The sequence below is a fragment of the Lagenorhynchus albirostris genome, chromosome 10, assembly GCF_949774975.1.
Source record: "Lagenorhynchus albirostris chromosome 10, mLagAlb1.1, whole genome shotgun sequence".
Lineage (NCBI taxonomy): Eukaryota > Metazoa > Chordata > Mammalia > Artiodactyla > Delphinidae > Lagenorhynchus > Lagenorhynchus albirostris.
In genome coordinates, this window is record NC_083104.1 from 78960674 (window position 1) to 78984796 (window position 24123).

Below are 24123 nucleotides of genomic sequence, written 5' to 3' on the forward strand. Positions count from 1 at the left end.
ACCTCTCCATGCATCCCGTTCCCAGCTGCGTTCCAAATGCTGAGGGAGCCCCACACGGTCGAGGCATCACTCCAACACCTCCCGAGTGTAACAGGAACAATGGGGAACACGCACTGGGCTCTCACCCTGCAACAGGCCGTCTTCTGAGCGCTGTGTCTGTATTAACATTTCGTATTTTGTGCTGATGTTTCTAATCCTCCCAACGACTCTCAGACATAGTATTATCCCCATTTTACTGATGAGGAAACTGGGGCACAGAGAGATTAAATAATTTCCCAAGATGACACTGCTAGGACATGGAAAACCAGAATTCAGACCCAGGCCATGTGGCTCCAGGCCCACGACCTCAGCCCTACAATCCATGCCTCTAACAGTCCCTAACAGAACCGCACCACAAGGACCCCTCATTACCTATTACTACACAAACGAAAACCAAACTCTCGGGAAGCGACGTGGAGACCAGTGCTGTCCAACAGTACTTTCTGTGATGATCAAAATGTTCCATCTCCGCGCTACTGGGGACTTGAAATGTGGCCGGTGTGACTGAGGAACTGAATCTTTCGTTTCATTTCGTCTTGACGAGCTTATGTTTAAATAGCCAGGTGTGGGCTTCCCTGATGGCGCAGTGGTTAAGAATCCTCCTGGCAATGTAGGGGACAGGGGCTCAAGCCCTGGTCCGGGAAGATCCCACATGCCGCGGAGCAACTAAGCCCATGTGCCACAACTACTGAAGCCCGCATGCCTAGAGCCCGTGCTCCGCAATAAGAGAAGCCACCGCAATGAGAAGCCCGCGCACTGCAATGAAGAGTAGCCCCTGCTCGCCGCAACGAAGACCCAGTGCAGCCAAAAATTAATTAATCTAAATAAATAAATAGCCAGGTGTGGCTTGTGGCTGCCTATTGGATAGCACAGGTGAGGCCTACATTTGGTGAGTCCAAAACTGTGACATTTCAAATGTTAACCATAGCAGATAATTCCTACTTGAAACTAGGCTTCAGGAGGATGTCACTAAGTGCTGATGCATCTCCTCACATCTCTCCCCCTCCAGTACTGGTGTTAATTCCCTCTCATAATTTCGAGGCAGAAAGCATGCCCGTGGGTAGAGGAGCTGCAGGCCTTGCAGATGGAGTGGGAGTGTTATCAGCTGGCTGGGCAACGCCTTAAGCACGCTGCTGTAGATGTGGGGTTGGGGGGCGTTTCACACTCTAGGCTCACCCTACTGACTGAAATAAACCGGCCCCTAGGGGCGCGAGGGGTGGCGGGAACGAGCGGGTCCCTGAACGTGCACACACGCTCCAGCCAGGGCCCCGGACCACCCTGAGCACCGGCGCAACGAACGCTGAGTGGGCAGGGCAGGCGCTGGCCGTGCTGCCCAGGACAGAGACCTCTTCTAGCTCTTCCCGGGTCCCCTGTCAGCCTGGGAGGGGCCACACGACCTCTGACTCCAAAGTCACAGACAGAGCCCACCCCCTCTCCCATCCCAGGTGATTCCTTTCTAACATATGGGTTTTCTCCTCCCTCACCACTGGTTCCACTAAGCTCCATGACATGTCAAACCCAAATTCAGGCTAGATTTCAACTCAAATAAGAAATGAAACCAAAAGCAGAAGTTGAGACCACTACCTCAACTTCAGAAAGTAGTGGAGGGCAACGTTTCTCTCATTAACCCTGAATCCATGTGGCTGTGGGGAAGGTGCTCCTTCAACTGGAGTGTTACCCGTATGTCCCAGCCCTGTTCTGCATCAGCATCTTAGGAAGGCATGACTGAGACGCAGAGCAACTGACACTCCCAGGAAGCAGCGGGGCCCAGACTGGAGAAGGGGCCGCACAGCTACTTAGGGGCAGAGGCCCCGGGGGCCCAGTCCTCACCCCTCCACCGCACAGCTCCCTGCCCGGGCTCTGTCGCGGGGACCCTGGAAGAGGAGCTCGTGCCCGCACGTCACGCCAAACCAGAGACCAGACTGCAATTACAGAAAAGAAAAAATCAGCGATCCCTCATTCCTTTCCACCTCCACCCCCTCTTCCAAACAGCATACAAACAAGTTATTCCCTGCCCATCGAGGTCAAAAGCTGACCCGGTACAAAGTCAGAGAGCAAACCAAACACTCTGAACTCCAGAAGTGTTGGGTCTGAAAAGCCCCATCCCGTCCCAAGTCCCGAGGAAGAAGTTCCTCGGAGAGGAGATCCTTCTCTGCAGGGCATCATGAAGGGACGCCGCGACTTCCCGCAGGACTCCGGGAATCACGGAGCGAAGGCCTGCCTATCCTGGGATCGCTCCTCCAGGTCAGGAGCCCCCAGACTGCCCTTAACTTTCCGGAAAGGAGCTGATAATACATCCCCTGTCACCTCTCACCCCAAAGCCACGTTCTCACTGACTCTCAGTGCTATCTTTTCGAAGATGCCAGCACTGCGCTTGGGCATGCACAACAGATCAGAAACACTTGTTAACTAACCAGTGAGGTCGCGGGCTTTCCTCAAAGCAAGGGGGCAGAGGTTAACAGAGCAGGAATAGGCATGTTGCTATATGTTACGTCCCCACGCTTTGCCCATAGGGAGGCACATCCTTCTCCCTCCCCAGAGCCACGGAAGTCTTCATCATTAAAAAGTCTCTTTTTAAAGTTCTCCGTGAAAACAGAGAGTATCTGCGCCTTTATGATAAAGACGAAAGAACAAACTGATTAAACTAATGATACTCTGTCCTTAAAACTTAAGGAGCTTTATTAAGAAACCCTCTTCAAAGGCAGGACAACTGAGGCTCTGAGGATGATGTCCTTTCTCACCTCAGGTGCGACTCTCACCCCCACTAACCCAAAAGGCACATCACAGATCCCGCTGGGGTTTGATGTTGGAAATCTTAAGAAACCCTATGGAAGAGTTCTCTGAACCTCAAGCAAGGTTCCAATCAATGAAGGCCTCCGAGTGCCAGAAATCACACCTTGCACACACATACACACTCACTGCCTTTGGTCAGTCCACTCATCTGCAAGGCTGTGACACACGAGATGCCCAGGAGTCACCGCCGTGCTTGTCTTCTGCCTGCTGACCACTCAAGGGTGTTGGGTCTCTATTCAATAAACTCCCCCCTCCACCAACGGCAATGGCTTGAGGGTGAGGCCCAATGATCTGTAAGTTGCACCTGCCACTTTCATCAAGTTCAAGACCTCACTTCTATCCACAAACAGTCTATCAGCTTTAAGCTACCACATCGTGACCTTCTTGAAGACAGGGACCCCACCTGGTTCATCTGCATTCCCAGAGCTCCACACAAGCACACGGCAGGCACCCAGTCCACAAACGCAGCACATTTAGGAAGGATCTGTCAATTTCGAGGCTTCTGCACACACAACAGCATTCAAAGGCAGCGTCGGGAAAGCCAGTGAGCAGATGTGCAAAAATGCACTGGGCTTGAGTCAGATGATGTGGGTTCAAGCCCCAAGTTTACCAGAAATTCCCTCTGCTGCCCTGGGCAAATCACCCAACCTCTGGGGTCTTATTTTCCTCTTCTGTAAACATAGTAGATGTCATCTAGGTTTCCCTTTAGCCCTTAGACTTGTAAAACGTGAAGAAAAGATGTGCCCTTGAGCTATGGCCATGATATTCACTTGATGATACGGGCAATGAAGATACAGCAGGCAGAAGCAGCAACTCTCACGCAGATGTGGGCTAACAGCAGACAGTGACTTTAACAGGAGGTAAAGCCTCTGCCCACTCGCCCACGGTCACCCGTGATACACACATTTGGGTCACTCTCTGGAGTCTTTCAGGGAGTCACTGCAAATGGCAACGACTCTTCCAGACAGAAAAGCCTCCAAGTGGAACAGTGACCCGCAGACATTACTTCCAGGTAATAAACAGATTCCACTCAGACAGAGAAAACTAAAGCGGCCTGTGGCTACATTCTGCAGACGCCCCATTGGTGGAAGCATCGGGGCTGAGCTCTAAATGCGAGCCAGACGTGGCTGACTTCTTGTTTTGGCTCCAACTCTTAACTCGGAGCGGATGGTCCCTGGCCAAGTCTCTCCTCTAGAAGCCAGGCTCTGGATGGGTATGACAACCCCCATAAACCATCCAGATTACAGGGTGAGGCTAGTAAAGCATTTCGCAGACGCAAAGTGCTGCCAACCCCTCGAGACAGATGAGGGGAGCTGTCAAGAGGCAACGTGGCTCGGGCGGAGAGCCACAGAGCAGCGGCTCACCTAACCCTGCGTGCCCCCAAATTCCCTCCAGGGGCCTCCCCGTCCCCCACTCACAATCGGGCTCCGCTCCTTCACGCAGGAAAGCTGTGTGAACCTACACTGTCCAGGAGACCTGCCTGCAGAGCTCTTCAAACTGCAACGTCAACTCCCAATGTTAACTAGTGGTGACTAAGCTGGGCTGGGTTTCCTTCCACTGGGGACACGTGAGACATTGAGGTAAGTCAAGGCAAAGCAACAGGCTGTGTGAGAGACAAAGGTCTGCTTGGGAAACGAGACGGGCTGTGTCAGGAACCGTGGTAGTAGCTTTACTGTTTTCTTTTCCCTTTTTTTGCCCCCTTTTCTTTAACCATTAGGTACCAATGGACACCAGATACACAGTGCTGGATGAAAAGGTTAAGAGATCGTATCAGTAAAGTTTCCCACCAAAGCTTGCTAATAGCACTCTGGCTGATTAGAAAGCACTTCTGTAGTTTGGGAACTCTAATCCGCTCTTATCAACCCTCCAGCTTAGGCATTTATCAGGGTGGGAACGGGAGATATATCAGCTCTGCCACAGACTGATTTCTGGGGCCCCTGCCCACGACGAAGCAGATCAGAAAGGAGCTCATGCCTGCCAGAGTGAAGTTTTCTCCATAGCAACACATGCGACTCTGCAAACAGGCAGGACTAGACCGGGCCGGACAGTGCCCCCAGGAAGCAGCGGCCGAGGGTGCAGACAACAGAGGGAGCAAGAGGAAAGTGGCACCGACGGAGCGGGCGGGGCAGCTGACAGCGGCAGCTCTGAGACCCTCCAGCACCCCCAGCCCACCTTCCAATAAGATGGATGGCACAGGGACAACAGATGTTCTCCGTGGAGCAGGGGAAAGAGGCACCCAGGGCAGAGTGATCGCCCGCTTTGGAGCAGACAGCTGGCACTGGAGAACTTGGGGGAAAGGTCTCATGGAAAAATCAGGTCCCATCTAAACTGAAATTCAAGCCAGGCTGATGGCGGAAGGTGTTCTCACACACCCAGCAATGACGCCAATAACAGGGGCCACCAGCGTGGCTGCTGAGACCAGCAATTAAGCGCCCGTGTGCCAGGCCCAGTGCGGGACACCTGTACCTTCATCGTGCTGTGAGGGTTAAAAACTCACTCACTGATAAACACCACCTTTCTGGATGTCACATTTTTGCCAAAAGAAGAAACGGGGATCACCGAGGTGCCCTTACATCCCACAGGACAGGGTTACTTACACTTGAGGCTGGACCAGGAGGTACACTAGTTCCAAATCTCTGCTCTTTTGTTCAGATCACTGAAATGCGGGTAAAAATCCAACCACAGAACAAGGGCACCTAAGAGACTAAGTGGCCCTTCTCGGCTTCCCCTGACTCATTTCTCTAGAACGCCACTGATGAGCCACGTCAGAGGCTGGAGAGGAAGATGCGTAAGTCAGGAACTGTAACAGCTGGCAGAAGAACATCTTCAAAAGCGATTAGGAATTAAAGTAAAAGCGACATCTGCCCTCAGATGTACATCTGTGCCCTGTGCACGGCTCTTTGTAATAACAGAATGTAAGCAGAGCCGTCTTACAGCACTAATGCTAAGGGGCAGGACCAGCAGCCTCCCTTCAGGTTGTGATGTCTGCAGGGATGCCTGGGAGGATGTGCACTGGTGCCATGGAACCCGTGTCCTGCCAGGTCGTGACACAACGGGCTCCCACTGTGCACACTGCAAACACATCACCCCGACAAGCTGACCGTGGTGTCAGCAACCGGGAAGAAGGCAGTTCCTGGAGAAAAGGTGGCTCCACCACATCTGCCTCCAAAACAATCAAAAAGCAAACACCAACCACTACCCCCAAAGTTCTCTGGGCCCTAAATTCTTAAAGTCATCACAGACCAAACAGGAACCCAACCTCCAAATGACAGGCCCAGAATTTCAGAACCATTTCCGTGCTGCAGAGCCAGCAGCGCCTGCAAATGAGCTTTGCAACAAACAGAAAAAGTCTGTCTCGAAATGACATTTTGTAGGTAATGTACAAGTGGCTTCCTCTCTGCTGGATGTGCCCCCTTGTTCTCATTCTCTGTTCTCGCTAATGAGCGCCTTTTCCTCTCTCTTCCCCCTGCCTGTTTCAGTTTGAAACGTGGCACTGTGGCACCAAAGGAACAGGACATTGGAAAGGGAAAGGAGAGGGGAGGCGGCTTTCAAATCTGACACACACCCCACTGGCTGCCCACACCCTGAAGGCCGCTCCGGCCGGGCTCCACCTCAGACAGGCCTGAAGGACCAAAGTGTGGAGTAGAAATCCCCCTTGCACCACCTCTCCCCAGCAGAGTCAAGAAAGAGAAAGCTGGAAGGGAAGGAGGGGGGAAAATAAAGCTCCACATTCCTGACATTTTTTAGCCAAGTGCTGTGGCTGCACAGAACAGCTCTATTCCAAACAGCCCGCAGGATGGAAAGAAAACCTGGGCTCAGGGGGAAGAGCCTGCCCCTGGCCTCGGAAATGGGAGAAGGAACCTCAGGAGGGTTCAACACTGAACCACACAGAGGTGGGAGGGCAACCCTTTCATGTGTGTTCCCCAAAGGAAGTGATCCCAAGGGAAGGAACTTGGAGTCATCATCTCCCAGGGGACAGAACTAAAGTCCTGGGGTTCCTGCGGGGGAACGAAAGCCCCTCTGAACGCTGGTAAGCTGACCAGTGAGTTGGGGAAGGGGCGAGGCAGGGAAGAAGTGGAGACCAGTTAAGATGCAAGGGCCAGGCTGTGGCTGGCTGGGGTGGGGGGGAGAGGGCCCCAGCTCATTGGCAGAGGCTAGGCAGGGGACCCCAGAGGGAGAAGTAGCCAGGAGACTCGCTCTTTGTGGGAAGAATTATAATTGAGTTTTCCTGATTCAGCTTCTGAATGAAGGCATCCTAGCCCTGCCCAAGTTAGAAACCCAAAAGCCTGCCATCCTCTCTCCCTGCCTTCCCCTCCCCTTTCCATCTCCTTCTGTCCTCACTCCTAAGAAAAAGTGAGTCGTGTTAAGTGCTGGCCTGCCCCCCACCATCTGCATCCCTAGATACACACACACATACACACCACCCCTCCAGGGAAGAACCCAGATGACCCTGAGTGATAGCTTGTAAGTCCCTGGCTGGTTTACCCCAACTGTGAGGATGCCCACATGTGTTTCTCTGAGGTCCTGCTCTCATCTGGTAGGGAGAGCAGAGTTCCAGAAATCTGAGTCCCCCCCGCAGATACCTGTCTCTGTGGAGAGTCAGTTGGTAGGTACAGACAATGAAGACCTACTGTGTGCCTAGTGCAGCAGAACACACGTGATTCATAAGGGAGGTCTGGACACGGCCCTCCTCCTCCCAGACCAGCCTGCACCGACCCACAACGTACCTCCAGTGCACCTTCCTGAGGAGACAACCTGTCCTGTACGTACAGATGCCGCGGGGCGAAGGTTCTACCAGAAGAAGGTGGTGGGACAGGGAGCCGTGAGGCAGGCATTTCAGCCCTGGCCCTTTCCACACTCCCCAGTCCAATCCCAAAAGGGGGAGGAGGGCAGGGCAGTTTTTTCGGGGTTTTTTTCCCACCCTGGGCCTTCCTCTTGTCATGTACTGGAATTAAGGGCTCCTTGCACTTTCCACCTCCCATGGACGGCCAGGTTTAACCAACAGGACTTTCCACCAGACCAGAGGCAGCGAGGGAAGGAGGTACCGAGCTCAAATACTCGGCAGCTCTCTTTGAGCAAAGGTAAAAGCAGGTAGAGCCACCATCCTTAATGAGTGCCAGACACACAGCAGAGAGACCCACCAGGCTATGCAAGAGACGTCGCTGGCTGTGAGGGCTACAGCTGTCACGTGTCTTTCCAACCACACCCTCCAAGTCTGGTGACAAGGCACTGGGAGGCCTCTTAGAATGGAGGACAGCAAGGAGACACTGAGAGCACTGGCTGGACCAAACAAATTTTCTCCTATCCCGCCAAGCTATTATGATCAACAATAACAGGGTTTCAGGAGCAAAGGACCTGATTTCACATTGGTAGAACCTGTTATGGCTTTTGCTGCTCACATGATCTCAATTAAACCTCACAATAACCCTGTGAGGAAGACAGGTTTTACTCATCTGTAATGATGGGGAAACTGAGGCTGCATCTGTTTTTTATTTCGTCAAATTAGTGACAGAGCAGGGACCGTGACACGGGGACCACCCTGGCTTGACAAAGCCCTCGCTGCCGATACATCACGAGAGCTGTCGGGGTGGGTGGAAGGAGTAAAGGAGGCCTGCAGACCCTGAAGCCCAGCCAAGGACACATGCAGACATCCAACGCTGACTCGGCCGCCACAAGAATGTCCCCAGCTTGAGGGCAGCTTCGCTGACCAAGCAGGGCCCTTGTCATCCTTAGAGAGGAGATAGGGAACCCAGAGGCAGAGGCACACAGAAGAGGTGATTAGCCACGCCGGGAATCTTCCATCTTCAAGGCAATTTATAGAGAGTTACAGCTTCCTAACCCATTCCTGAGAATGCAGATAAGCTGCCCACGAAGTGTCACTCACGTATCTGACCCTTGAGACAAGACAGACCACAGCAAGTCCTATACTCAGCGTTTGCCAGTTCTCCCTACTTGTGAATATCACATTTTTCTGGCTGTCGGGAGTAGGGAATCCTTCCCATCAGCCCCCTTGGATTCTGACCCCATTCGGGCTTACTAAAACTCCCTGCTCTATGAGGCCTGCCCCAGCTGTCCTGAGCAGGACCCCGTGGTCTCCCCCTACCCGAATAGCTTTGAGAGAATCACCTTTCCCCTAAAAGCAGAGTATCCCTGGCCCACGCCTTGCTCCTGTCACAAGAGCAGCTCTGGGTCCACCACAGCTGGATCTGAATGAACAGTTCACAGAGTGAAACAGGGTTTATGAAAACTGGCCTTTTGGGCAAGAGTAAAAAAAAAAGGGGGGGTGGGGAGGGTGGCGGGAGGACGGCAGAAGTGCACTGCTGGGATGGGGTCAGGGCCACACGTGAACACCCCGAGTCTGGCCCAGAGCGGAGGATGCAAAAGACCCCGAAAATCAAGTGGGAGGAGGAAAAGGGCCGGGGTCCCTCCCACTGGAAAAGCCCAGAGGAGCTAGCAGCCACGGCTTGGGAAGGGGAGTTGTGCAATGACTGCGGGTCTGGGAGTCTCCGGGCTTGGCTCCCGGACACCAAAAAGGAACCCGCGCTGGGCGGGCCGGGTGGCAGCTCTGCGGTTGGTTCGAGGCCAGACTGAGGATTCGGGGCTGCAGGGAGAGCTGCAGGGTACGGTAGGTGCCCAAAAGGGCGGCAGGGCAGGCGGGCACGGCGCGGAGCTGGCGGCGGTGTCTGGGCTGACTAGGAGGCCGAGGGGCACACAGTGCACAAAGCCGGGGGTGCGGGGGACCGACACGGCGGCCGGGCGCCCAGGCGCAGACGCGGACCCCGGAGACCCGCAGGGGGACGCCGGGCGGCGCGCGAGAGGGGCGCTCACCGCCCCGCTGTCGCTCACCTCGAACATAAGCCCGATGAGGACGCAGAGCACCAGGCAGAAGCCGATGTCTGCATGGTTGTGGATGACGAACTCCTGGCTGAAGAGCGGGTAACTTTTCGTCCTCCGGCGGAAAGCCATGGCAGCGGGCGCGCACGGCCGGCGGGGCCCGCACCCGGCGCTCACCAGCCGCCGCGCAAACTTCTCGAGCCCAGGCCCACTCCGCCCGCCGGCCCGCCGCCCTCTCGCCCTCCCGCCGCCGGCCCAGCGCCCAACAACTTCTGGGGCCCGCCCCCTTCCTCCGCCCGCCCCCGCCCCCGCCGTCCGGAACCGCCCCCGGCGCAGCCCCCTCGCCGCCAGCGGCCCGCACTCGGTGCGCCTGGCTCGCTCGGGCCCCGCCCCCCGCGCGGTTAACCCTTTCGCCGCCGGGGACGCGAGGGGGCGGGGCCAGGGCCGGGGCGGGGCCGGAGGGCGGTGCGCCAGGCTGGGTTCCCCTTGCCCGGCGCTCGCGCCTCGCCGCGTTCTCCCGGCCGGGAGCTGGCAGAGGAGCGCAAGGACGCACGGCCCTACCCGGACAGGAAGTGGGTCCGGGTTTCCCACTCCTCGGCGGCCGCTCCTTCCTCCGCGGGAAGGGAAGGGCCGCGGAGGCCGCGGGCTGGCCGCGGGGTGGGCAGCTCAGCTCGGTGCTTCCGGAGGTGCGGGCTGTGGCCTTGAGGGGCTGAGAGCCGCTCAGGTTCGGTGCTGGCCGGCATCCTCGTTGGCCACAGCGGCCTGCACGGATGATAATGAATGGACGGTTAACCAAGTATTCACTGAGAGCTAGAGAGGGTTAGGCACGGTTCAGATTGCTAGGAATATGCAGCAAAGACCCTGCCCTCGGGGAACTTGCTTTCCAATGGGCGGGAATGGATGGATCGGTGCAGTTGTGCTCTTAACTTTTGAGAACTTTGTGCTACTATAAATTAGTTTTACACGTTTTACCCAAAGTCTACCTTCGATGTTAATTGATCCGAAAAAGTGGAAGAATAAACACTGAAGAAGAAAAGAACTTTCTCATTGAAAGTTTCTGTTTGATATTAAGTTTGAAAAGTACTCGTGGAGGGCTTCCCTGGTGGTGCAGTGGTTGAGAATTCGCCTGCCAATTCCGGGGACGCACGTTTGAGCCCTGGTCCCGGAAGATCCCGCGGAACAGCTGGGCCCTGGGCCCGTGCGCCACGGCTGCTGAGCCTGCACTCTGGAGCTCCCGAGCCACGACTACTGAAGCCCGGGAGCCTGGAGCCTGTGCTCCGCAACAAGAGAAGGCACCGCAATGAAGGACCTGAGTGCCCGAACGAAGAGTGGCCCCCATTCTCCGCAACTGGAGAAAGCCCGTGCACAGCGACGAAGATCCAATGTAGCCTAAAATAAATAAATTAAAGAAAAAAAAAAACTACTCATGGAGGACAAAAGGTATTTTTCATAAATTAAATTGGCAAATATTGGATTTAGTCCTACCAGTAATGAAGGAGTCAACTAATCACTTTCCAGAGGTACAAAATGAGAAAAGAACTATTTAATTCCTAGTCCCTTTTTTATTAGGTCCACAGCTATTTCACTTCTAAGTAAATACAATTTCTTAGAAATGGCACAGTGTATGAAATGTGATTGAGTCTGGACTTATCTGGAGTTCCGAGATAAATTTTCCATCTTAAGTTTCTTGACTCCAGTATTTAGTCTTTGGTCTTTAATTCCTTTATCTGACATAAGGAAATGAGAAAGTAATGCCTATATCGGACTAAAGCTAATTTAACTTCAAGACTGACCTTTCTTAAAGTTGGACCTTAATCTCCTGAGGAATAGAAAGATCCAGAACTCTGGAACATCTCAACTTTCCATCTGTGAAAAGGTGTTCAAATCTTCAAACTGCAGCCATATCTATTAGGTTGAACCCTATGAAACTGACTTCTTTATAGGTCAAAACTAGAACACTAGCATTTCAGATGGTTCAACCTAATAGTTCCCTTGTGTTTCCACATGACCGTTTGTAGAGGATGTGGTGGTGGGAATTTCTTGCAAAGGTGGGATGCTAAAAAGAAAAGAAAAAGGTGGGATGTTGCTATCCCCTTAACATTAAGAGTTTAGTTGGGAAGTCCTGGGACATAGTTAGGTACTAGAACCTCCACATTTATAAATGAGAAACATGAAATAAAGGGGATGACTTAGGGCTCATACTGATGACCGCCAGCTCCAGACCCTTCCAAAGAACCCCAAAGACACGGGGTTCTTAGCTGTATGATTTAATATTTCATTACCTTGAAACCCCAAGGAGGAAGTCCTAGATGCCTACTTCATCCATCGCAACCATCTCTTAAGTCCTAGTTTCAAGACCTTCAACCCCAAATGGATCTCTTCCCAACCCCTCTCATGCAATCGGTCATGGAGTCCCATGAATTCTTACCTCAGAATCTCTCCCACCAACTCTCACCTCCACCACTCTTCACGGGGCCCACACAAATTACCCATGGTTACACTGCCTCCAGTATCTCCCCCTTCAACACATCTTTCCATTAGAAACATCTACTGAGCACCTGCTAAGTGCCAGATGCTGTGCTAGTTACTGAAGACAAAGATAGGACAACCCCTGTTGGTGGTTTTAAAATATGTCCTCAAGTTCTTTGATATTCCAACCTTCAAGAGATAGCAATTAATTCCCCTCTTCCCCTTGAGCGTGGGCTGGATTTAGTGGCTCACTTTTAACAAATAGAATAAGTTATGGTGTGTGACTTCCAAGACTATGTCATAAAGGCATTTTGTTTTTCTCCTTTCTCTCTTGTCTTGATCACTTGCTCTGGGGAAAGTGGGCTGCCATGTTGTGAGGATACTCAAGCAGCTTTAGGGAGAGGTCCACATGGACAGGAACCAGGACCTCCAGCCAACAGCCAGTGCTAACTTGCCAGGCTTCTGCATGAGCCATTTTGGAAGCAGATCCTCCAGCCCCGGTCAAGCTTTCAGATGACCACAGCCCTGCTGACCTCTTGACTGCAACCTCATGAGAGACCCCCTAGCCAGAGCCAGACAGGTAGCCACTCCCGAATTCCTGACACACAGCAGCTGTGAGCTAATAAATATCTGCTGTTTTAAGTCACTGAATCTTGTTGTCACTGGTTATGCAGCAAGAGGTATGCTGGAGTTTACAATCTATTAGAAGAGACAGAGACATCATTACAATTCAGTGTGATGATGGTGACTCTAAGAACAACTTGAAATACATACCCTATGAGTGCAAAGAAAAGGTAACTTAATTCTGTCTGGGGTAATGGGAAGAGGACATTTGGGCTGGACCTTTATCTGGTAGGATCTTACTGATAGAGAATGCAGGAGCAGGGTGGGAGATGAATTTTGGAGGCTTAAGATGGAGCTAGGTTGTAACAGGTTTCAAATGCCATAATAAAGAACTGTGACTTTCAGTGTATCATAAATACCTTACAATTTTATTTGTCAATTATACCTCAATAAAGCTGAAAAATTTTTTTTAAAGAATTGTGACTTTATTCTGCAAACAATGGGAATTTTTTAAGCAGGACCAAATCTGTCTTTAAAGAGAGAACCATCAGGAATGTGAAAGATTGTTTTGATTTAAAAAGAGTGGTATCTTGGGCTTCCCTGGTGGCGCAGTGGTTGAGAGTCCACCTGCCGATGCAGGGGACACTGGTTCGTGCCCCGGTCCGGGAAGATCCCACATGCCGCGGAGCAGCTGGGCCCGTGAGCCATGGCCGCTGAGCCTGCGCGTCCAGAGCCTGTGCTCCGCACGGGAGAGGCCACAACAGTGAGAGGCCCGCGTACCGCAGGAAAAAAAAAGGTAAAAAGAGTGGTATCAGGAAGACCACTTGAGAAACTATTAGAACAGCCCAGTTAAAAACAAAGCAAAACAAAACAAACCCCTTCTCAAAGAATAGTGGCGATAAGAATAAAAGAGAGGTGAATTATTTCAGGGACAATTATACGGGTTAATTAATTGGATTTGGTGATTGCTTTAATATATGATGTATAGGAGTTGGAGGAGTCAAATCTTTAGGCTACAATGACATAAATGATGGTGGGACCATTAAAAAACATATATGGGGAGTTCCCTGGTGGCACAGCGGTTAAGAATCTGCCTGCCAATGCAGGAGACGTGGGTTCGAGCCCTGGTCTGGGAAGATCCCACATGCCATGGGGCAACTAAGCCCGTGCGCCACAGCTACTGAGCCTGCGCTCTACAGCCCGCAAGCCACAACTACTGAAGCCCTCGTGCCTAGAGCCCGTGCTCCGCAACAAGAGAAGCCACCGCAATGAGAAGCCCGCGCACCACACAAAGGGTAGCCCCTGCTCTCCACAACTAGAAAAAGCTCACGTGAAGCAATGAAGACCCAACACAACCATAAATAAATAAATAAATAAAATTAAAAAAAAAACACGTATATGGAACAACAGAGAAAGAACAGTCACAAGCGAGGAGAAGCTGGCCTCAGCTTTGCACAAGCTGAGCCTGAGGAGTCTCAGGATGTTCAAATCGATGCTTTGACAGGTCAGTTGGAAACCATTGGACTGGATTAAGGGAGAGAAAGTCAGAATTAAAGGTATTTGTGCTTCATCTGCAAGAGGACTGTGGAAGCCATGAGGTTAACTAAGTGTTCCCAGCAGAGTGTGCTGAGTGAGGAAAAGCCCGAGGTCAGCAGAATCTGAGGGACCCCCAACTCCGAGAAGGGGGGAGAAGGAAAAGGAAAGGGGGGCGGGTTGAGGAAGCCATAATGCAAGCATTTCACCAGGGCAGGTTAAACCAGGCAGGATAAGAGGATGAAGCCCCTAGGTGCTGGCATTATGGCCTTTGAGGGCCCACTCTTTTAAAAAACTTTTTTTTAATTGAAGTATAGTTGATTTACAATGTTTCAGGTATACAGCAAAGTGATTCAGTTATATATATATATACATATATACTTTTTCAGATTCTTTTCCATCATAGGTTATTACACGACATTGAATATAGTTCCCTGTCCCATACAGTAGGGCCTTGTTTTTTATCTATTTTATATATAGTTGCGTGTATCTGTTAATCCCACATCCCTAATATATCCCTGCTCCCCCTTTCCCCTTCAGTAACCGTAAGTTTGTTTCTATGTCTGTGAGTCTATTTCTGTTTTGTAAAGAAGTTCCTTTGTATCATTTTTTTAGATTCCACATATAAGTGTTATTATATGATATTTGTCTTTCTCTGTCTGACTTACTTCACTCAGTATGATAATCTCTAGGTCCATTCATGTTGCCACAAGTGGCATTATTTCATTCTTTTCTATGACTGAGTAATATTCCATTGTGTGTATATACAGCATCTTCTTTATCCATTCATCTGTTGATGGACATTTAGGCTGCTTCCATGTCTTGGCTATTGTAAACAGCGCTGCAATGAACATTGGGGTGTATGTATCCTTTCCAACCATGTTTTTCTCCAGATATATGCCCAGGGGTGGGATTGCTGGATCATATGGTAACTCTATTTCTAGTTTTTTAAGGAACCTCCATACTGTTCTCCACAGTGGCTGTATCAATTTACATTCCCACCAACACTGTAGGAGAGGGCCCACTCTTAATTGGACATTGGAGGAGGCATAGTTAACAGTGGGTAGAAGATGAGAAAAGGTGAGAAAATAGTCTATTCTTTTAAGAAGTTTGGTGAGAACAAGGGAAATGGATAGTGTCTTAGGAGATACAGAAGATCCAAGGAAGGATCTTTATTTTTTAAGATCAGAGCATATTTGGAGACAGAGAAAAAACACTCAGGAGAGAGAGAGGGAAATACTTAAAATACTAGAAATATGGGAGATCATGGATGAAACCAAGGAGGAGGCCTGAGGGTCACTCCTCTGAGGCTGGGGCAACAACCTAAGATGGGTGAATCTATAGTTAGGTCTGGACGTGGAGGAGATAATAACCTTTCATGTTTATATTGTGCTTTACAGTTACCCTGTGAGGGAGGAAAGACAGTGATTACCAGCCCCTTCTTATAGCTGTTCTGAGACTCATGAAAGACAAAGGGCCACATAATTAGCAGGTAGCTGAAACAGGACTCAGACTAGAGACCAGCACAGGGTCCCCTCTGCCCACCCAAACTGGAGCGTTTCAGGCTTCCTAGAGCATGGCACTGATCAAGTGAGCACCATTTGTCTCTCCCCACCTGTCCCATCATGGCAGCTGATAATTCTGAAACACCAGTGCTTAACTAGATTGGAGTAGCCCCTCTTTCCAGAATAGACCCTGCAGTTTCCAATCTCTGTGTCTTTGTTCCTCTCACAAGGCCCTTGTGCTATGTCCCTTTACCTATAAAGGTAACTATCCTTGAAGATAAAGGGTGTGTACCTCTTCCTTCACAAAGCTGTCTTCAGGGCACTTAGGCTGGAGGGGTCACATAGCACCTGTGCACACCTCTCAGGTAGCAGCAAGTTCTCCTGCAATCAGTGGATTTGTCTATGAGTTTTACACACCCTTTGGATGGTGTCATCTTTTAGGGCAGGAATCTAGCCATTCGCTCTCATATTCCATCAGCACCAAACACAATAATCCCACGTGGTGTGTTCTCACTGAGTGTTGTTTTAGTGAATAAACGATTGAAAGAGAGATGCTGTTGCCATGGCCGGTATAAGAGTGACCACTAACCCCAGGAAATGGAAAATGTCTTTTCTCATATAACAAGAAGTGCTGAATTAGTTCATTCCCAGGGGTAAGTGATTCATCCAAACCTGGATTCTCACTGTCCTGCCATTTTGCCACTCTGTGTTTGCTTTTGTCTCAGACTTGTCCCTCATGGTTTCAAAGGGGCTGCAACAGCCCCAGGCATTCTATCTTTCATACAACAAGACCCAAACTTCAGACAAGAAAGAGGGGGGCATTTTGAAGAGTGAAGAAAACTTTCCCAGAAATCCCAGACTTTCCCCTCATGCCTCATTGGCCAGAAATGCATCACATGCCCATTCCTAAACCAGTCATTGGCAAGGTGAGTGGAACTGACATGACTAGATTAACCTTACCAGGAAGGCATCCTCAGAGGAGCTGAGGAGACTTTCAGCCTGCTTTGAAGATCCTGACTAGGTCCCGGCAAGAAAAAAGGTGGGGACCTAGTATGGAGCAGGTATCCAAAAGCATCTGCACCATAATTTTTGTCAGGGCTTTTTACTCTATATATTTTCACCTCTTTTCCTCAAGGGACTCATGGCACTCTTGCCCAAAATGAGTCTTGCTTTCTGGTTTCCGTACAGTAGACACATGAGCTTTGCAGATGTCACACACCTACCAGTCACTGTTGAAGTGTCTCGCTGATGGAGCTCCAGCTTGACAAAGTGTAGTGTTGGTGCTCCGACGGTCCAGCATATCATATCACATTCTTGCCTCTGATACCACAGTGGTTTAGTGGAATCAGTGGTATACTAAGGTCAGGGCAGTGGAAGCAGTCAGCCCTGGGGGCACGCATGAAGGTGTTGCATGATCTATAAAGAATTTTAAAACAATGATAAACCTCTGAAGGCAATGTGGTATCCTGGATTTAACCCTGGAACAGAAAAAGGACATTAGTGAAAACATGGCTGAAATCCCAACAAAGTCTGTAGTTTGGTTAATAGTATGGTACCAATGTTAATTTCTGTGTTTTGAAAAATGTACCACGGTTACAGAAGCTGAGTGAAAGGTTTATGAGGACTCTCCATAATATTTTTGCAACTTTCACGTAAATCCAAAATTATTTCAAAGTTAGAAACAAATTTTAAATGACAAAAGTGACTAAAATTCTTTGTTTTTTAATTACCACCATGGCAATTCTAAACAATGTTAGAGGTAAAAATACTTCCCCAAATCTTTTGGTCTAAATTCTAAACAATTGTTGTTGCTGTTGAGTTTTAATAATATGTATGTAAATTTCGACCTTGCCCATTTTTACTATTTATCTTTTAATAAACACTGCATCCTACATGAAAGTTAATTCTAGTAACTCTCATATATACAGCCGACTCCTAATACACAGGGTCTCAGATGCACATATTTGTTTCCAGTAAGTTCATACCCATCTGGAATCAGCCTAGCTTGTTTCCAGCACAGCCAGGTCTCCATTGTGACAGAAGCTTGGGTTTGAACCACAAATTGGAAACAAACAATGATAACAGTGATTTTATAGATGAAGAAACAGAACTTGTTACTTTAATTCTGTCATTCTTTGTGACCACTGGCAGCCCTTATTTTTGTTTAAAATGTAAAGCAGTAAGACAACAGTAACAGAGTACAAAATGCCTGCTTGCCACACTCACTCACCTTTGGCAGTTAGGCGGTAACTCCGAAAAACCAAGTCGCTTGTCCAGTGGCAGCAAGTGACTCAGTGGCAGAGTAAGACATGGGAACCAGGACTCCTGACCACTCAGGGCTCTAACCACTGCCCCCTATTTCCTCTTTCCAAGTCTCATTCAGCTGGAGACAGACTTATTCCAGACGACTAATGAGTGTGCCACCTGACATTCAGAAGGGAAGTGGGGGGCATTTTTAAAAAGAGACACAACTCAAATTAACATTAGAAATGAGTACATTTCAGGGGACTTCCCTGGCGATGCAGTGGTTAAGACTCCGTGCTTCCAATGCAGGGGGTGTGGGTTTGAACCCTGGTTGGGGAACTAAGGTCCCACGTGCTGCACGGCTCGGCCGAAAAGAAAAGAAAAGAAAAGAAATGAGTACATTTCAGTCAGAATTCCTGCAACGAGGAAAATACTGGAATACAACAGTTGGGGAGCAAAGGAATGATTTCAGATCTTGATTTCCACCGAGTTCTCCAATTTGGGGGGCATCTTTCAATGGAAACTCTCTGGGGAACTTAGCCTTAGTTTGTTTAAGAAGAAAGCAAGAACTATCAGAATGGCACCTCTGTGATGCAGTGGGCATCACTGCGAGGAAAACTCCATAGCAAGAACTCTGTGGAAGGACAGTTTACACGAGCCTCTGCCTTCCCCGAGCAGCTCTCGCCCAGTCTGGGGAGAAAGGCAGACACTCTTTTGATTAAATTTAAGCAGCTCCCTGTGAACCTTTGTAATCAGTCCTTGAAATTCATCCCATCTCTCTTTCTCACATCACAGCCCAGGATTCAGGAACCATTCACTTGCGAGTTGTCAATCATGAACACTACATGCAACTACTGGGTGTGTCTTTGCCTAGCTCCCAACCACAATAATGGTTTAGGGGTGCCCCGCTCCTCACTGAGCTGTTAATTGACCTCCTACTGCATGCTTGGAAGGATGATGGATGCGTGGAAGTGTGGGTGGATGGATGGATGGATGGGTGGAGGGGTGGGTGGATGGATGGATGGATGGGTGGAAGGGTGGGTGGATGGATGGGTGGAAGGGTGGGTGGATAGATGGATGGATGGGTGGAAGGGTGGGTGGATGGATGTATGGATGGGTGGAAGGGTGGGTGGATGGATGGATGGATGGGTGGAAGGGTGGGTGGATGGATGGATGGATGGATGGATGGGTGGGTGGATGGATGGATGGGTGGAAGGGTGGGTGGATAGATGGATGGATGGGTGGAAGGGTGGGTGGATGGATGGATGGATGGGTGGAAGGGTGTATGGTTGGATGGGTAGGTAGATGAGCAAATGGACGGATGGATTAATGGATCAACGTGAGGGAATTCATACCACTCCATCTTTATACTGGTGCCCAAGGTAATTGCATAGTGAAGGGGCCCCAAGGGGATCCTGCTTCCACACAGGAGGCACGTTCAAGAACAAAAATATATCTGGGTTGGGTAGAACTTAGCCGTGGGGTAGATTTAAGGCCCTGGGAGACGGGAACCATAGCTTTCCATCTGTGTGCCTTAGCAACCAGCTCATTCCCTACTGCAGAATAGGTGCTGAGAGACTGTTGACAAAAATGAATGAATGAATGATCTGAGAAACACAAGGAAGGCTCCCCCTGACCCTGATACTCCCCCCCGCATTCTGATTTTTTGTTACTATATTCCAACGTGAAAATTTCATCCCTTTGTAAATCAGTCACGTATCCAGAAAGTGTCCAGTTATGATGCAAAATATTCCTGGATGCTAAATACATTAAGCCCTTTCCATCTGTTGTCTCTCTGGCAGAAGTGAGCTGGTCACACTGCTGTCTCACTTGATTCTTTGCTGATGAGGTTGGGCACAGGGCAAGCCCAGAGGTTTCTCTGACGGGGCAGAAGGGCTCTTGCTGGGGAGTGGGAGAGGGCCCTCCAATGCAGGCGGCCCCAGGGTTCGGAGGAGGGACCCAAGACCCCTCTCCCCTGATCTCGGCAGCCAGCCCCTGGCCCCAGCGCCTTCTCAGCGGCCCCTCTTCCATAGGAGAAGAATTCCTCACTTTGTCCCCTGGGTTTCCACAAGCTGGGTGGGGCACTGAGGTGAGGAAAGAAAGAAAGAACAGGAAGAGAGAGAGCAAGAAAATAAACACGAGAAGTGGAGAGACACAGGACAGTAAAGAGAGAAGAGTGGAAAGAAAGTGAGGCTAGATATAGGCAGGGGGTAGGAGAGAGGAAAAAAATAGATTCTCTTTACAGCACAATGCTTCTAGTAATAATATCATCATTATCTCGCCTGAGCAGATGTGCGAGGACTCTGTCTACTCATTATACAGCATGAAAATGGAACGAGTTTCCATCAGCCTCATCGGAAATCTTGGCAGATGCTGTCAGCAAGTGGTGCTGCTTCTGAGATGTGATTTTTCAATAGCAGATACAGTACTTTTTGACTGCGGTTGGGAAAAAGAGAAAAAAGGGAGTTGATTGTGCTTTCTTTTTTTTTTTTTTAATTTTGAAATTCTTTTCTCCAAGGAGGTTTCGCCTTAGGCCACATCGAGCTCCTTGGACCAGCCACGTCGGCATGACCAGTGGTCTGGGGCTGGCCTGCAGTCTTAGGGCCACGCTAGACCCTGTGCCAAGCCCTGTTCCTTGGAAACAGCCCCTCTGCTCAGCCTCCAAGGCACGCCCTGCGAGGCCCTGACCTCCCCTACTCCCCACTATTCATCGTCTCCAGTCCCCTCTTCCACTTCCGCCTGGACCTCAGTGTCCCTGTCTTGCATGGAGACGTCTGAAGTGTGCGGTTCAAGCAAAGAGCCTTTTGTTCCCAGCTGAACAAGGCCCAGGGAGCCCGGCAGCGCCAGAGACAGGAGTGGACACCCTCCGTCCCTAGACGGAAGCCTCGCAGCGTGCAAGCTCCTCATGACCAGCGCCACCTTCCCCGGGAAGGCGGCCAAGGCCTGCGGCCCCGGGTAGGAAATCCCCAGTGAGAGGCCCTTCCTGAGCGCCACAGAAAATGCTTCTTTTCATCGACTCCAGTCCCCTTCCTTTCTAGCGTGAAGGCCCAATCACACCCCCCTTCCTGGCCTTCCACACTCAGTTCACATGCCAAGTGCCCCACCCAGCGCTTGTTGGCTCCTGCACCCTCAGCTCGTCTCCCCCAGCCCCTGGAAAGCCTCCTCTTTCCCCCAGTGGGGCTGCCCACTCTCCCTCCGCCCAGCTCCCTGGGCCCTCACACCAAACTCTTCCATGCCATGACCTAACATCTCCAAGAGGCTCCCATCAGGTTGGACGGAAAGGGTTTGTTGACTTTGCCAGATTAGCAAGGGGAGCAAATTCCACGGATGCCTCAGTTCCAAAGTCTCAAAGTTCAGACCTCCAGTTTGATAGCAGGAGTTAAGTGATGGAGGCGGCCTGAGATAGCACAGAAAAATAACAGCAACAGCGATCGCTCTGGGTGGAGCAATTACTAGCTGGCAGGCAATTGTCTCTGCCCTCTCACGAACTTCTAAACTTAATCCTCACAACAACCTCGGCTACAGGTACTGCTGGTAGCCCCAACTTGCATACGAGGAAATAGAAGCCCAGAGATATTAAGTAACAGGCCCAAGGCCCCAGGCCAGTAGGAGGCAGAGCAGGGTGTGCCTGGGGATGGCACTCCTGTCCCCATCCCTGCCTCTCCAGACGTGCCCTGGGGGTGGCAGGAGATTTGGATTCCAGCCTGGTTCTGCCACTCTGCAGGTGGGTGACCTCAGGCCAGCTGCACTCTTTCCCAATCAGAAAAATTAAGAGAATGAGGTGATTTCTTGGGGCACTTTCAGGTGGTAACGCTGTGATTTTTTTTTTTTCCTAATTATAAAGGTAGTCAGGTATAGCACAGGGAACTCTGCTCAATATTATTTAACAACCTAAATGGGAAAAGAATTTGAAAAAGAATAGATACATGTATATGTATGACTGAATCACTTTGCTGTACACCTCAGACTATCACAAGATTGTTAATCAACTATACTTCAATATGAAATAAAAAGTTAAAATAAAATAACGGTAGTCAGAAAGATCTCCAAACTTCCCGGATTCGGGGCCAACCCCAGGTAAAGGGATGGATTATGTGGCAAAACTGATGCTTGGTGACCCCTCAGGGCTCCATCTGCAATGTTTCCCTCTGTCCAGACCAGGCCTCTGGTGCAATCCCTCCTACCCCTCCAGGCCCCAGAGTCCTGGGGTGGGGGAAAAGAGGGTTTGTCCATCACCTGATAACTCAGAGGACACACAGACCATGCACATCAGGATGGGTAAACCCAAACTCCTTATTAAAAAAGAGCTATCCTTTGAATGCGTCCTCACTTGTGCCAGGGGTGACCAGTGCTAGTCAAAGGTGAGCTTAGAGGTTGCTCTAGGCCAAGTCTCTTGGGCAAAAGGGGAATGGTCTCTCATGCTCTGCTATGAGATGGAGTTGTAAATACCGTTTCAGAAACTAGGGGCCGTGTGACCAGAGATGTCCTACTCCCCTCCTTCCTGCCAGAAGCCCCTCAGTGACTGCCCATTGCCTACAGGAGGAAGCCCGCATCCTTTGTCTTGGCTTCAAGGAACACCATAGGCACACTCTCACCCTCCCACCTTGGCCTCCATCTTCCCTAGAAACTCATAAGTACCACCCCTGCCAATTTTGACTGAGCTGGCAACATCATAAGAGTTAACTCTTGGGACTTCCCTGGTGGTCCAGCGGATAAGACTCCGTGCTCCCAATGCAGGGGGCCCGGGTTCGACCCCTGGTCAGGGAACTAAGATCCCACATAGCACAACTAAACCCATGCGCCGCAACTATGGAGCCCGCGAGCTCTAGAGCCTGTGCCCCGCTACTAGAGAAAGCCTGCACGCCTCAACGAAGACCCAGTGCAGCCAAAATAAACAAATAAATAAATAAATTTGTAAAAATGAATAAAAATAGAGAGGTCTCATTTAAAAAAAAGAATTAACTATTACTGTTGGTGGCAGATTTGTAGCATCCTATCTGGTTGATTCTAAGATGCACCCTTTTTCTCATTTTAACATCTTACTCATTTAACACTGATCATGCAATCGATGACATGTTGTTGTTTATCTGGCAGCACTGTTTTCTTTTGTTGGTTCATGGAATAACGACGTAGCTTACAAATGAAGGCATCTCGGGTTTGATGAAGTATGGTAAGTAGCATTTTCCAGAGTTGAGCTCTGGAAGCTGCTTGCCCATTCTCTGCATCTTTTTCCCCCAATCAGGCCTGGGTCCTGGTGTAATGGGGGTGATTTCTGGGGGCCTTTATGGATATCTGGTTGCAACCACGGGTGATCCTTAAAATGTTTAATGACTAGACCAATCAAAACAGAAGGCTGAAAACCACTGGCATGTCTGTCCTGGAGCTTACTTGATCCCCACCCTGGTTGTGGTACTCTTTCCTGATTTTATGGACCGTTGCCTGCACCCTCAGGGAACGTGGCCTGTCACCCAGGCCCAGGGGAAATCCCCAACTGGATTAAGCCAGGCATAGTTATCTCAGTCTCCTTTGCCTTTACTGGCTTAAGGGATGGGCATGTATATTAGTTTAGTCTTGCTGCTGTAACAAATGAGCATAAAACAATACAAATTTATTATCTTATGGTTGTGTAAGACAGAAGTCGGGTACATATCTCACTGAGCTAAAATCAAGGTGTCTGCAGGGCTGAGTTCCCTTCTGGAGCCTCCGGGGAAGAACTGGTTTCCTTGCTCTTTAGGTATTGGTAGAATTTAGTTTCTTGCAGCTGTAAGAGTGAGGTTGCTGGCTGTCAGCAGGGGGCCTCTATTAGTGTCTCGTGGCCTCTCTCCAGGTCTTACACATAGCTCCCTCACTCTCAGAACCAGCGACAAATCCCCCTCCTGCAGCCATCTCCGTCACTCAGCTGGGTTTATGTGATTATGGTTTGTTTTTTTTGTTTTGTTGGGGTTTTTTTTGGCCACTACATGTAGCTTGAGGGATCTTAGTTTCCCGACCAGAGATTGAACCCATGTCCCCTGCACTGGAAGCTCTGAGTCCTAACCACTAGACCACCAGTAAGTCCCATATGTGATTATGTTGAACTCCCCATCTCAAGAGTCTTCCTTTGGGACTTCCCTGGTGGTCCAGTGGTTAAGACTCAGCACTC

At 50.1% G+C, this 24123-nt stretch overlaps 1 protein-coding gene and 1 long non-coding RNA gene across 8 annotated transcripts in view; both read right to left on the minus strand.

The window, feature by feature from the left end:
- The window catches only part of TRAM2 (translocation associated membrane protein 2), a 70071-nt gene extending 60164 nt beyond the window's left edge, over window positions 1-9907 (minus strand). For all 5 annotated transcript variants that reach the window (XM_060163087.1, XM_060163089.1, XM_060163088.1 and 2 more), the window contains exon 1: window positions 9679-9907. In XM_060163087.1, coding sequence (XP_060019070.1) covers window positions 9679-9798 — 120 coding nt within the window. In that variant the 5' untranslated portion in view covers window positions 9799-9907. The remainder of the gene's footprint in view (window positions 1-9678) is intronic.
- Window positions 9908-13162: 3255 nt separating this feature from the next.
- The window catches only part of LOC132527431 (uncharacterized), a 76260-nt gene continuing 65299 nt past the window's right edge, over window positions 13163-24123 (minus strand). The window contains exons 4-6 of one of the 3 annotated variants that reach the window (XR_009542980.1): window positions 17968-18161; window positions 16961-17153; window positions 13163-16118 (exon numbers count right to left, since the gene is read on the minus strand). This is a non-coding gene — a long non-coding RNA (uncharacterized LOC132527431). Of the gene's footprint in view, window positions 16119-16960; window positions 17216-17967; window positions 20418-24123 lie in introns of all 3 variants that reach the window. The other 2 variants (XR_009542978.1, XR_009542979.1) reach the window with 2 other exon arrangements.